The sequence below is a fragment of the Melozone crissalis genome, unplaced genomic scaffold (genome assembly GCF_028551555.1).
Source record: "Melozone crissalis strain CALT ecotype California unplaced genomic scaffold, PUWL_Pcris_2 ptg000013l_1, whole genome shotgun sequence".
NCBI classification, from domain to species: Eukaryota; Metazoa; Chordata; class Aves; order Passeriformes; family Passerellidae; genus Melozone; species Melozone crissalis.
In genome coordinates, this window is record NW_026535791.1 from 44,048,058 (window position 1) to 44,063,114 (window position 15,057).

A 15,057-nucleotide genomic window follows, 5' to 3' on the forward strand; every position below is an offset into this window, starting at 1 on the left:
ATTTGTAACACTTTAGTCCCCACTTTTTTTAAGGAAGTCTGGTATTTGGGACTTGGTAGGTCAGTTTGCAGTTCCTGAAGGTAGTTAGCATTCTTTTTACTGTCTAGCAGATTTAATAGGTTAGCTGCACTGCTGAGTCACCTTGTGTGAGTGTGGTAGCAATGAAAGGAAATACCTCCTTAAATCTTCTCTTCTGCCTTTTCATTCCCCAAGAACTATTCCTTCTGTCCTTTTCTTCAGAGTTTGCTCTTTCTCCCACCCCCATGGCCCAGGTTAAATGTGGCATTCTTCTCAGGTAGCAGTAATTTAAAGGGTGTGAGTTATGACACACAACTTCTGCAAGTGAAAACGTGGTGGATTCCTTCAGCAGAATCAGGCTTGTACTTGGCTTGCAAATTAGAAACTCACTTTGACAAATTGCACATGGAATGCAGACAGCTAGTGGGCAGCAACCCTCTCCTGCTTGAAAATGTCTCTGCTGAGTGTTTTGATGACCAAAACTCTTCTGTGACACCTGAACCCAGTAGGCAGATTCTCTCCTGTATTAGCAGCAAAGTACTTCAGGAGATTTGACGTTTCAGACCACATTGAAGTTTGTGTGTTCAGATGAAAATGTGAGCCCTGGTATGCACTGGTTGGGTGCAGAGCATGTGGCTGTTGATGTGTGCAGACGCCATATGCATGAACTGTAAAAAAAACCAGCTGGAGCAAAGGCTGCTTTGTCACTGTAACTATTACTTTCCATGCTGCTTTTTGGAAAAATGTGTTGACCGACTTGTGTCATGATGTGTCACTGGTACTTTCAAGCTTAAATTAGCTGTGTTCTGTCATTTTTCTGTCTAGGGTGGCAAGCATTCCTGTCTCTGCCTTAAAGAGCACCTTTATGTTATGATAGATCTTAAGGTGGTTTGTGATCATTTTTAACTGAATAGAAATTAGTTCCATTGCTGTCAATTTTAAGCAGATTGCCAAACACTGCACACAGGTGTTACATTAACTTTTTAAATTTCATATTTCTGTCATTCCTGTCACATTCCTGTCTTTCAGGAAAGCAGTGTAATTCTGTAAACAAAGTAAAATCACCCAGTGTCTTAAGTTGTGGAACATTGTTGTGTTTCAGCAAACAAAAATACCGATACTCTTTATAACGTCATCTCTCAGCTTTCAGCTTTTCAGGTCATACATTCTTCTGCTGCTTTTGACATTTTTAGGAATTTTAGGCAGTCCCTGCTTTTTAGGAAGTCCCTGGAAAATGTCGTGATTATTTCAATGACGTGGCCAATCAAACCATCATGACAGAAAACAACTTCTAAAACTTCAGTAATCCACACAGATGATTGTGTTTCCCTCACAGCATCTATCTTGACAAGGTTGAGATAGTTATGATTATTAAAAACAAACAAAGGCAGGCCCCAAAACATCTAGGAACCAGAGAGCAATAACTGAAGTTCATAATTCCCTCCTATAGAAACACTGCTGCAGTTCTGCTTAAATCCAGTGCCTCCTTACAGTTGTGTTTGCTGCTGTTTCCCACTGCATCCAGTTTTTATTGTGAAGCATCAGTGTTGACACAGATACTCAAAGGAGCAGCTAAACCCACAACTTTGAGTTGAGCAGCTTAGCAGCATTTTCCTGCTTATAGAATCTACTTCAAGGAGCATCAGGCTTTGCTCAAAATACTGGATTTTTGATAATCCTTTATCTGACTCCCTTGCAGACATCCAGTGCACTGTTTTAATCTGCCTAGCTAGCATTGCTCAACTAAGACTGTTTCCTTCCTCTTTTTATAGGCTGTTTTTGTCAGCCAAGAAATAATTTTGAAATTTCTTTAACTGCTGTATATGTATAATTATGAACACCTTCCTTAGTGTAATTTCCATGACATGATAGAGCCTTCACACTATGACATAGTTTTGCTGTCCCAGAAGAAATGCAGAGACAGCATATGCTTTCTCAGAACTCATGAAAATTCATAAATCATGCAATATATTAAATTACTGGTGGTAAAGACTACAAAGCCAACAAAGTCTTGGCTGGGGAGGAAAAAAACCACAGCTTTATTGCTGTTGGTTGTAAGTGGAAGGGATCCAAATAAGAGAATTTCTGTCTGTCCAGCTTGAACATTTAACCTGTATTTACAGTTTTAAAAGAAATGCTGGTTCTCTGTTTTTCAAAAGTTGCAAGTTTTACTTGGAACGTGGATTGAGCTCCAGTTGCCTTAGGAAAAGAAATTTTTGTACAAATGGCTCAGGTGGCACATAACTAAGTTTTTCTGAAGATGTTGTGGTTTACTGATTGAAATATAGATTAATCTCACTTGCTGTCATTATTGGGGTCTTCATAGCTTGCCTTTGTGGTTTTTTAACTGAGATTTATATGCTATGAAGTTACACTCCCTCTCTTTCCAAATTCAGTTGTCAATACCAGGCAGTGGAATTTTTTCTCCACATACTCCTTTTGCATGGGGTGCTTCAAAGTCTTCAAGCCCATTATGATAACCCCCCTAAATCTGTACCATCCTGCCCTGCTGCGCTGCTTGGATCATGTCTGGCTGACTTGGTAGCTAGCAGGAGAAAATGTGTCTTGCTTTGGTGTGATTTTGTGGAGTCCATAGTGTCATTGCTGCTGCCTTTACCTTCTCTGTTCTGTTCCTTTTTTACTTTACACTTCTGTAGTAAAATGCTGGGCTGTAAAGAGAGTTGGCATGTGTGGATAAGGTAGGGGAGTGAAATTAAAAAGTAAAGTTTATCATGTTAAGGACACCTACTGATAAGTCCAATTTGCAGTAGCCCCTATCAGAGGCAAATCTCACAAGTAGTATGGTCTTGATAAGAGGAGTATACAGGTCCATCTGTGCCTTAATTTACTGCTGTTGAGTTTTCTTTACCACATAGGCATGTTTAGGCTAATTGTGCCGCATATGTGTAACCAGTGAGGTTATGCTTTTAAGTAGCATATTTCTTACCAGATGCAAAATATCCTTGCTTAACTTCTGATTTACTGAAAGGATACATTTCTGGTGTAAACAAGTGAAGGACCTGGCAATATGCACTTACAGCCCAGAAATCCAGCCATACCCTGGGCTGCATCAAAAGCAGCATGGCCAGCAGGTCAAGGGAGGTGACTGTTCCCTTCTGCTCTACCCTTGTGAGACTCCCCCGTGGAGTGCTGCATCCAGCTCTGGGTCCTCAGCATAAGAAGGATGTGGACCTGTTGGGTTGAGTCCAGAGGAGGGATGCAAAAATGATCAGAGGGCTGGAGCACCTCTCCTATAGAGACAGGCTGGGAGAGTTGGGGTTGCTCAGCCAAAGAGAAGGCTCCTGGGAGACCCTGTAGAAACTTCCAGCACCTAAAGGTGCTGATGAGAACTGGAGAGGAAGTTTTACAAAGGCATGTAGTGATGGGACAATGGCAAATGACCTCGTATGATAGAGGAGAGGTTTAGATTAGATATTCAGAAGAAATTCCTTGCTGCGAAGGTGGAGAGGCACTGCAGCAGCTTGCCCAGGAAGGTTGGCAATGTCCCATCCCTGGAACTATTTATGGCCATGCTAGATGGGGCTTTGAGCAAGCTGGTTTACTGGAATGTGTCCCAGCCCATGGCAGAAGGGTTGCAACTAATGATCTTTCCAGGTCCCTTCCAACCCAAACTATTTTGTGATTCTGTGGCCTCTAATGGCCTTTATATAGACTTGAAACCCTTGTAAAATGTCAGACTTTCAATTTGGTCTGAACTGAATTTTCAATTTCACAGCAGCAGTGCAGTAGACCTGTTTAAAGGCGCTGAAGAAATAAGAGCAAGAGAGTTTTGAGACTTCATTAGGATCAAGAAGAGGGAGTTGATTTGACTGTAATACTAGTGTCCTTTTTGTTCTTAGTTTTTTTCCCCAGCTCTTTGTTTGAGAGATGCAAGTACTCATCAAAGGCTTGTTTTCTGTCTCCCCCTCTGAAAACATATCTGTGTAATCCCTTCACAAAGCCGTTTATTGTCAAACATGTAGATCATATTGCAGAATCTTCATTGTCAGATGAATTTAATTATCCCAGTAATACGTCTTCTTTTCTTCTTTTTTCTGTGAATTGTGTGCAACACAATGATAGCTTGTTTTAAATAACTGCTTAAAAGAATAGAAATAGAGAATGCTAACAGCCAGTGAGCTTTAATGGGCTGACAGATCAGTTCTGTGGTAAGTTTCTTGCTGTTTATCCCTAGATTGTAAAACATGTTTAGAGTGGTTTAGGGTTACTATTGATTTCTCTTATTTTACTGTTGAGATTTGTGCTCGCTTTCTTCTTAAATTTGGCGGGTACTTTTGGTTTCATTATTTGTTACTAAACTATTCTAGTAAACAGATTTACTAATTAAATTTTTCTGTCTCTTCACTCAATAGCTAGAGATGATTGCCATGGAAAATCCTGCAGACTTGAAGAAGCAATTGTATGTTGAATTTGAAGGAGAGCAAGGGGTAGATGAAGGAGGTGTTTCCAAAGAATTTTTCCAACTGGTTGTGGAAGAAATCTTCAATCCAGATATCGGTATGTGTTTTAATAATTTTCTGGTTTAATAGATTTTTCTCACAAAAGGTTGACCTGAATGATCTTCCAGACTGGATTGTTCTATGTTTATGCTTTTTATGTCCACTGCTGTTTCTCTCTGAAGCTCTCCAGGTTCATTGATGGTCAGCAGAGTATTTGCTAGACATTGAGGCTCACTGTGTTGGCAGCAGTCATCCTTCTAAAGGAGGAATGATGGAAGCAGTAACTGTGTATAGTTAATGGGGAACCATCATTACTTGTTTGGATACAAATCAGTAGTACAGGGTTTCTTTGCTGGGCTCCTTTGTTTGTTCTCTCACATTTCTCCTCCCTTTGCTTTGTAATTAGCTTCTAGAATTAGTAATCAAGTGAAAAAGGAAGAGCTTCTGCAATAAAGCAAGAGTCGGACTGTGGGAGTTTTTGAGTTACTTCCTTCACTTCCTCCAGCTTAATAAATCTCATAGTCTCAGTTCTGCAGATCCAAAGTGTCACAGCAGTGTCAAATTTGATTGTAGTTAAAGAACCAACAGTAATTTGATATTTTAGAGCCAAAATTTTACATTTGTGTTTTGGCAGTCATACTTCCATCATATTCTTGCTCCCTGTACCAATCATTTATGCAAGGACATGCCTCTTTTAGTGTGCAACTTGTCTGCTACTCTGAAAAGATGAAAATGTTATATTCATGTTAGAACAGCAATGAGACCTGCCAGGTTCCTATACTAATTCTGCATTTTATGTGAAATATGATGTTACATTGTATTTCCTGTAATGGGTTCCATTAAAGAAGCCTAACAGCTCATGGCTGTTAATTTGGTTTCACTGTACTATTTTAAAAGATAAAGCTGCTGTTCTTGGCTTTGTAGCTTAGAAGATTGATGAAAATACACAGAAATCTATTTTGACTGGATTAGAAAGGAGGTATCAGTATCAAGTACCCAGAATCAGTAGCAAAAATCTGAACCTTGGCACTTGCTCTTTGCCATATGCAAACCAGTTCTTATAACAAGTGGTACAGAATCATAGACAAGTCTTACTCCCTCTGAAAAATGCTAACTTAGAGATTTGTAATCTGAATTAGCTTACTTTGAAGTGTGATAAAATAAAGAACTTTTAGTACTTTGATTGATGAAATTTTATTTTCAACACAAAATAAATACATTTTCAACTTGAGTTTATCTAAACAGAAGTTGTGTGGGTGTTTTGAATTACTCTTTATTTAGTAGTGCTAAAGTGTGCTTAAGCTAAGATCCAAGCAGTGTGTATATACTCCTTGCATTTAAAGGTAGGTAATATATTAGAAATGTATGCATGTGTTAAGTTTCACTTCTGTATTAAAAATGTAAAAAAGTATGAAAGTATGCACATATTTTGTATTTATAGTAATTTGGGGAGGGGGGGGGGAGCTTTTTAGTGGCTTTTGGCAGAAATGTGTGCAGTATAGCAGTTCATGTATGCACCAGATATACCATGAGTGACTTTTGTTGATTATAAATGCTTTCTTTGCCTGAGAAAACAGAGGGGATCCTTTAAGTGGAATTTAAAATGTCTGTCTTCAATAGGTATATTTGGAGAGATGTGTATTGTTATTATAGTTTCTTTGACTTTTTGAGTATTTTGATAATAAACTACCTTAAAATTTTACTCAAAGGAGGCAATAACTCAGAAGAGTACTGGTAAAGGAATAAGTGATAACTTCCTATAACTTCAAGGGAAATTGTTTTTACCCTTCTTGCAGATTCCAGTTTCTTCTGGTGTTTCATTATGATTTTAATGTACTGTAGTCTTCATTTTGGTAAGGGAGTAAAATACTGTATTGCACCTGAAAGGGTATCCAGATCTGAGTAAATTGTTGATGCTTCCTTATTAGACATTTGCTGGAGTTGTTGGTTTTGACAGTTTAACTTTTCCATCATATTCCAAAAGGTTCAAGTCATTGCTTTATGTACCAGTAATCTAGAAGTTACTTCAGTTGGTTCAGAAAATGGCATACAGGATTCTATATAATGTTTGGCGTGTATATGCCTGGGTTGCTCATCCATTTCTGGTTTCCAGTTGCCTTATCTGGTGGGTCAGTCTGCTATTTGTGTGCTCCTCTAATGGCTGACCCAGGCTATGTCACTTACTGAGATACATAATCCATTCTGGGGACCCAGAGACTGAATGAGCTTGCAGTTTATTGCCTTACATGGAATGAGGAAAGAGTCTTTATCTCTCAGCTGAAGATAATATTTTCAGTCTTCAGAATAATTTTGTGTTCATGTGGCTTTGTAATCAGTTTGTACATCTGCATAGGTTGTAAACAAGAGTATCTTTTAAGAGCTGACAAGATAAATCCTTGTGGCAAATGTAGTTGATATTCTTCACATGGATCTGACATGGTGTGTTAAGAGTAAGGAGCCTGGGGCAGTTTTTCTTAGGCTCTGCCAGAAAATTGTGACAGCTGTACAAGCAACAGGTTATTGCGACTGTGCCTGTCCAGGGTGGTCTCTCTCTCACCTGAAGTCTATGGGGTTTGCATTTATTTTGTCTCAGTATCTGGTCAGGTAAGCTATGGATTTTATTGTGGATGTTATTTACATATAAATAATATTTATATAAATAATTTATAGCCTGTGCATCCAGTTTCATAAACAAGAGCTATCTTGTGTCCTGCTACAGCCAAAGATTTTGTGGATGTTACTCATATATAAATAATATTTATATAAATAATTTATAGCCTGTGCGCTCCAGTTTCATAAACAAGAGCTATCTTGTGTCTTGCTACAGCCAAAAGGGTAAGACACTCTGCCTGTCTCTTGTCTTCACATTTTCTCCCTGCAACTTCTGGCATGTGCCAGTTCAACTGTTTGTTGAAGTCTTCAGTGCTCAGCTCATGAGCTAGGCAGGAAATCGGTCTCCTGAAATAGTGAAGTGAATGAGAGAAGCAAAACCACTCTCTTTAGACAGTCACAAGCTGCTAAAACTGCAGATCCTTCTGTGAGGCCAAGGTCCATTTTCCTCTCAAGTTAAGATGTGTTTAATAGCTGCAGTAACAACGGTCCTTGAAACAAGCAAACAAATCTCTCAGGCATCTAACTCTAAAATCATGGGTGATGGTCAATCCCTGCTCCATCATCATAGCTTCCAATGAAGTAGTAGGGCTGCATCTAGTCCTGTTCCTTTGCTGGAACTGGCCTTTGAGGAAAGGCTCTCACTTCTTAGTAATTAGAGTCCTTCGGGATTGTTTCATCCACATGTCTTTAACTGTGTTCTTTTCTTGTACTGCTGTATTTATCAAAGTCAGAATCACTGTTATCAGTGTGCTGCTGGTTCCTCAGTAGAGGAGGGGATGAAAGCTTGTGTACATGCAGCTCCAGTGAGTGTTGCAGATACTGTATCACAGGTCTCTTGTGGGCTTTTAGTGGTCATGTAACAGTATTTTGAGCAGCTCCCCTTACCCTAAGTAATTTCTCTTTGCCATTCAATTCAGTATAATGTTAAGTTAAATATTGCTTAAAGACTAGTGCAAATGGGTTTATAATGGTATGTTTTATGTGCCATTTTTATTGAATTGTAACCATAATTGTTTTTAATTTATTTTTTTTTAACAGGGATGTTCACATATGATGAGTCTACAAAACTGTTTTGGTTTAATCCGTCCTCTTTTGAAACTGAGGGTCAGTTTACCCTGATTGGCATAGTACTGGGCCTGGCTATTTACAACAACTGTATACTGGATGTACATTTCCCCATGGTTGTCTACAGGAAGCTAATGGGCAAAAAAGGAACTTTCCGTGATCTGGCGGACTCTCATCCTGTAAGTTCCTTCTGTTCTTCGAGTTAAATAGTGCATTTTCCATGCAATAATTTAATCTGTATTTCATTTAAACACGGGATCACTCTCAGAAATGAAAGTGAAATAACCAGTGACTTGCATTCCCAGTCTGTATTTGTTAAAATAAATTCATAAGCAAGAAAACTTCTTGCTACCTTTGGTTTGGAGGAGGCAAAATTGTAACATCAATGAATAGGGCTCAGTATCAATAAAGTTTGGGGTTTTTTGCTACATAAACTTCCAAATGTTACTAAGAATCATTCAGCATAAACAAGCATGTCTCTTCCCAAAGAGACTAGTAAAATTAGGCTGTTTATAGCTATTTGTAGAAATAAATTTCTATCCAAAAAAAAGTGCAAGTAAGAATAAATATGCAAAGGTGTGATGTTCTTACTGGTTTTTGTCTAAAGCAAGAGACAGATGAGGCAGTTTATGAATATCCCTATAGTTAATGAATATCCAGTGATCAGTCTCCATTTTCACACAGCCAGTGGCTGTACACAAGCACTGAGCTGTGCATGTGCTTTTTTAGATAGAGCACACATGTGTGTGTGCAGGATGTCTTGGCCCTGCTCCACCTGCAATCAGAGATCACCAGTGGCTTCTCCTCATGGTGCTGGTAGGAATTGTTAGCAAGCTTCATTAGTTTCAAACCATGGATGCTTCCCTATTATAAGCAGTTATACAAAATCTTCATCTTTTAAAAAAAGATTAGTAAAATGATAGTGTCTAAGAAGAACTTGGCTTTCATGTTTGAAAATGAGGTGTGTCTAATCAATATGTTATCTTGTCTGCTTTGGATAGCTACATACAACAGCATGCCAGATTTGACCAGTTTCTCTGTATAATGTTGAGAAATAGTGCCCTGAGTTTCCTCTAACTTTTATTACATACTCAAAACTTTTTGTGACCAAAAAAAAAGTGAATCTATTTCTATGGAACAGGGCAGTCAGTGTTTTTCCTAATTTTTCTCCCCTGTTCTTATGTTTCTCCTCTAATACCTATGGTGATTTATTTTAAAATAATCCTTTTTTAACTCTTTGTATTCTCATATGACTCAAACTTCAGAGCTTCTCAAGCCTGAAATAAAATTCACAATAGTGAATTTCTCCCAGTGTTTTTACTAATGCTGTAAAGCATGGAGAATAGGATGTTCACCAGCCATCATCACCAATGGTTCCAAGTCCAGTGATTTTTCAGTGCAAGATCCTTTTTAAAGGTTCTGTGGAAGAATCAAAAACACACAGATAGTGAGAGGTTGAGGCTTACATGTAAACTTTCATATTTCAGTTTGAACATTTGGGGGAAATTAATTTTTCTACTTCACTATAAAAATACAGTTGTGCACAGTTGTCGCTTCCACCTTTGCTTTGTATTCTTTAGCCCCTTTGCCTCTATTACAGCCAAATAATTGTTCCTTTGCTGCATAGGCTTTGGTTTCCAAGAGAGTCTTGGGCTTTTCCTAAGGCATAGCAGCGAGGAAACCTGGTTGCTCCTTAACATAGAGCAAACTCCTACAGGTTATTTCAGATTCCACTTGGTAAATTCTGATCAAACCTGTGATTTTTTGGTTCATAAATGTCCTTATGTTAAAAGTGCCCAATCTGTGTTGCGTCAGGATTACTTCCTAGTTGGTTTCAGTTTTAAATAAGAAGATAAAAGCCTGCTGTCTGAATTTTATCTGATACAAAATACTGGGGTTTCTTTGATTTTTAACTCATAAATGTTCCCCTTACTCGTGTAACATATTCTAGATGCCTAAAGTAAAGACAGATTCAAAAGACTTGAGATGTTATTAAAGGCTCTTAAGCTGCAAGTTTGACCGTTGCATTTTGGAAGATTTGTAGGTACTAAAAGGCTCTTTTAAGGGAGTTATCACTGATTACCATGTTTCTTTTTTATCTTTTTTACCTTAATATCTTCTGTTGTTTCTCTTTACAGATACTGAGCTTAATAAGTGATTGTTTGGAGAGATGTTTAGGTGACTTGTGTCATAGAATATAACAACCCTTTTTTGAGAAGGGTGGTTTCATGTCTTCATGTATTACTCAGTGGAATTTTTCAAAGCTTATTTTTGACAGACATGTATTTCTTATTCTGTTAGGTTCTGTATCAGAGTTTGAGAGACTTACTGGAGTATGAAGGAAGTGTGGAAGATGATATGATGATAACGTTTCAAATATCTCACACGGATCTCTTTGGCAATCCAATGATGCATGATTTAAAGGAAAACGGTGATAAAATTCCTATTACAAATGAGAACAGAAAGGTACATTCAGCTTTTTAAACAGCATCTGGAGTTCTTTAATATACTGTGTGTAGAATTATGTAGAACCCTACAAAGGTTTGGTCTCATTTATAATTTTTAAGTTTAAAAGGCTTTTAAAATAGCACAGTGTGGTTGTGAACAGAAAAGGTTTATCTTAAAGAAAGCATTTGTACATGGATACATAGCTACTGGGGGGGATGTTTGACCTGTTTGAGTAGTATTTGAGACTTGTTCTTTTGTGTTGCTGAATAAAAACTGAGCTCAGATAATTTACATAGAATTACATGTATTTTGGGGTCTTGTTTTTTGGGAGGTACTTCAAGTGGCATGTGTTGAAACACTAAGGTTTTTTGTGGTTTATTTCCTTGCAGGAATTTGTCAATCTGTATGCTGACTATATACTCAATAAATCAGTAGAAAAGCAGTTCAAGGCCTTTCGGAGAGGATTCCACATGGTGACCAATGAATCTCCTTTGAAATATTTATTTAGACCAGAGGAAATTGAATTACTTATTTGTGGAAGTAGGGTAAGAATTTTCAATATACACTAGAAGAGTGGAGCTTTTTTTGAAACTGAGTGTATAATTAGTGGTCATTTTTAAAAATATCATCTTCTTACAGAATTTAGATTTTCAAGCACTAGAAGAAACTACAGAATATGATGGTGGCTATACAAGAGACTCTCTTATTATTAGGTAATTCTTTCTAATCTTGTAAAGATAAAAGTACTTCATCTGCTTGTTTCTTCATAATGATTTTAATATTGTAAGATTTAGTATTTTTGTAGTACTGGAGATGCAAATGTCTTATGTGGAATTTCACTTTTCTCAAGTATTGTCATTACAGAAGAGGAGATGGTATAAGCATTGTTGAATCAGTACAATTCCTTAGGAAATAGGAATAATAAAATAGCTGCAGGACACAGCCATATAATGTTTAAAGACAGTTAAACTGCAGTGTTTAGTAATAGTTCTGATTTCTATTTCTGAATCTCATTTATTGGTAAATACATTCTGAGAGTTTTGGTTAATGAATGCAACTTGTAAACTTGATGTTAAGACTGATTAGAATTATTATACCTTCAAAGCTCAATTACTTTTGAAGTTCTTATTTATACCAAAGAAAGTTTACAGTTTATTTATCTTTTAATTTCTTCTTTAATAGGGAATTCTGGGAAATAGTCCATTCATTTACAGATGAACAGAAAAGACTCTTCTTACAGTTTACAACAGGCACAGACAGAGCCCCTGTGGGAGGACTTGGAAAGTTAAAGATGATCATAGCCAAAAATGGCCCAGATACAGAGAGGTAAAAAAAATAAATTCTACATTTTGCTTGTTTTTTTATAAATGGAAATTAATTATGTGCTTTTACATTATTAACCTTGTTAAATCTGAAAGTTGAATCTATAAGGAAAGTTTATTTTCTTCAAATTCATTATTTTTCGACTTGTAAAATAGAGATGTATTTCTTTTGCATGTTCCAAGATCTGAATTCTTGTATTTTTTGTCCCACAGGTTACCTACATCTCACACATGCTTTAATGTACTTTTGCTTCCGGAGTACTCAAGCAAAGAAAAGCTTAAAGAAAGATTATTGAAGGCCATCACATATGCCAAAGGATTTGGCATGCTGTAATAAGTATAACAAAAGGGATTTAAAAATGATGGTGATGATGTCCCTGTCCAAAAAGGCCATAAGATAGTGAGCTACAGTAGTCACCTGTGTTTGTGCCTCCCTTCTTTACTGGGGACATTGGGCTGGAACAGCAGATTTCAGCTGCTTATATGAACAAAATCTTTATTTTTTCTTTTAGCGTGAAAGTGTTACATATTCTTTCACTTGTATGTACAGAGAGGTTTTCCTGAATATTTATTTTAAGGGTTAAATCACTTTTGCTTGTGTTTATTACTGCTTGAAGTTGAGCCTTTTTGAGTATTTACAAGAAAACAAACTGTACTCTCCCAAGGAAAATATTGCCATCATTTGTAGACCATGTAACCTTCAAGTATGTGCTATATTTTTGTCCCTGTATCTAATCAAATCAAGAACTGTACTTTTTGAAGAGTTTGCTTTTGAAACTTGAAGTCTTGAAAAACAGTGTGATGCAATTACTGCTGTTCTAGCCCCCAAAGAGTTTCTGTGCAAAATCTTAAGAATCAATAAAGATGGAAGGGAGAACTTGGAATGTTAAATTGCAGCCTTGAGAACTTTACTTTAGTCACAGCACAACAATTAAAATTCATTTCACTATATGTTGTCTTCACATGTCTTGTAATAAACTGTGTTTTTAATTAGGAAACATTTCTTAGCATATGAAAGGGTAGAAATTTTAGTTACTTTTTTAAAAAAAGAAGTTTACTGGGGAAAGTGCATTTTCAACTGAACAGCTTTAGAGTAGGGAGTGAAGTGTCTGGAAAAAAAGATAGGAAGTTTTTGCTATATTATAAACAAAGCATGTGGAAGTGCACTTAAAATGAAGTTCTATTCTTAATTGCCTATTATGTTGACATTTAAAATAGACAATCCAAAGTCTTCCCTACATGTTATGTCATCATTTATTTAATGAATCATTTTTCCTACCTATCAAGGCACATGATCAGTGTTGCACCATAGTCTAAAGGGATGGCTACTGTATTTTAATCTCATCTAACAATAAGCAAAATTGAACAATATTAAACGTGAGGCCTACTTCATGTTGTACACTTCCAACCATTAAATAAACTGTTAGAAAGTAAGTACTAAGGTTATGTTCATCTACTACATAAAGTATTCAGTAGGTTTTTAATTTAACTCTACAAATCATATCAGAAATAAATCCTTTGCCTTTCTTAGTCTGTGTTTAATGTTAATTTCTCCTGTTGCAATATGTGATGAAGGGATTCTGCATTTGTGAGTGCAGATGGAACTGGCATATCTCTTTCCCAATACAAGCTGCAGCGGGTGTGCAGAGCTGAGCTTGTGCCTTGACAGTTGCTATAACTGGCTACTACCGATCAAACCCGTGACTGTGTGGAATTGGCATTAAAAGGCTTAGTTTTGAAATCATTGGAAAAAGAAAAGATGTCTTTCAGGACTATTTTAATAAATTCTTTCTAGTAATAGAAACAGACAACTGTTATGTAACTATGATGCTGATGAATAAAACAATGACCTTTTTTCACCATGGTTCAGTGAAAAAGAAAACAAGTTACTTTCTTACTTTGATAAATTAGATATTAAATGGTTTGATTAGACGTTGTTGTAGTACTGAATAATTTGAAGGTTGCAGGTATGGAAAGCTCTCCACAAGTGAACTGTAGTGATGTGGGTCCAGCCATGTTCCCCTCTCAAATTCAAGCCAAGGCCAGATGGCCCGGACACACGGGACTGAAATGTACTGGGGAGGGAAAGGTGCTGCCTGTCTTCTGGCCTGTGATCTCAGAGGTGGCCCGCTTGTGTCCACCCTGCTGTATGTCCCAGAGGAGGAAAACACAAGATACCTCTCAGTGTAGAGTGACAACAGTGCCTGCTGAGCCCTTCAAGTCTGGAGCAACTCTTACTGTAGGTGGTAAGAACGTTTGCCAAGTGCCTTAAGGTTATTCACTGCAAGCATGAACACATCGTGACACTGCTGTGTGGTATGTACTGTGTTCACAGTCTGGTGTGTTAAGCTCTCTCCCTGTAACTCTTCTTACACTAATTTAGCTGTGGTTTGTAGTTGCACCCAGCTGGCAGATGTATGTGATTCATGTTGGGGTTTTTTTTATATGGGTCTAAAAACTGCAGACAGCATAACTGGATAGCAATACAAAGTTCTCTTAACTGTTGACATTGTAAATATGCTCTTTCTGTTTTCCTTTAGCATTAAGATTAAAATAATACATAATGGCATTGGCCTTCAAAAGCATAAGTTGTTTTTCAAGGAATCCTTTTCAGGTAAGATATAAGTGCTTAATATTTGACTGATTTCTCATGTAAATATATACTGCCTCCCCAAATACCACTCCATTGAAACCTTATCTCCTTAGGACTGGTGTAAGTGCACTAGTTGTTCAGCAGCACCAGTTGATAAGGTTTAAAAGAAATAAATCTTGAAGTCTTATAGCTGCAGGCTGCATTCCTGTCCTGCAGAAGTTTCAGCCAGTATTCTGTTTGAAGGGGAAAATATCATTTTAAGTTGGGCTTGGTTTGGGGTTTTTTCTTGGGCTCCTGGCACACCTGGAATGTCTTTCACAGTGTCTAACAAAGTTTAGATCTACAAAACTTGGAGATTTAAATGTACTTATGTGCCATGGAAATACCTCTCTTCAGTGAGATCGAAGATCCCTCTTCCAAGGCAGTAGTCTGATGCCAGTGTGGTGGTGTTCTCTCCACAGGGTGCCTTCAGGATATGTTGACAAGAAAATATTTCGGTCATCTCAACACTGCGTCATTTGGCAAATGAAAAATACCT

General features: G+C 37.3%; 1 protein-coding gene across 3 annotated transcripts in view; it reads left to right on the top strand.

Moving 5' to 3' along the window:
• The window catches only part of UBE3A (ubiquitin protein ligase E3A), a 53,060-nt gene extending 39,202 nt beyond the window's left edge, over window positions 1–13,858 (top strand). For 2 of the 3 annotated variants that reach the window (XM_054271608.1, XM_054271610.1), the window contains 7 exons: window positions 4,392–4,536; window positions 8,130–8,335; window positions 10,458–10,622; window positions 10,994–11,149; window positions 11,244–11,317; window positions 11,787–11,930; window positions 12,140–13,858. In XM_054271608.1, the coding sequence (XP_054127583.1) occupies window positions 4,392–4,536; window positions 8,130–8,335; window positions 10,458–10,622; window positions 10,994–11,149; window positions 11,244–11,317; window positions 11,787–11,930; window positions 12,140–12,260 (1,011 nt within the window). In that variant the 3' untranslated portion in view covers window positions 12,261–13,858. Of the gene's footprint in view, window positions 1–4,391; window positions 4,537–8,129; window positions 8,336–10,457; window positions 10,623–10,993; window positions 11,150–11,243; window positions 11,322–11,786; window positions 11,931–12,139 lie in introns of those variants that run through there. The other variant, XM_054271611.1, reaches the window with a different exon arrangement.
• Window positions 13,859–15,057: the final 1,199 nt, after the last annotated feature.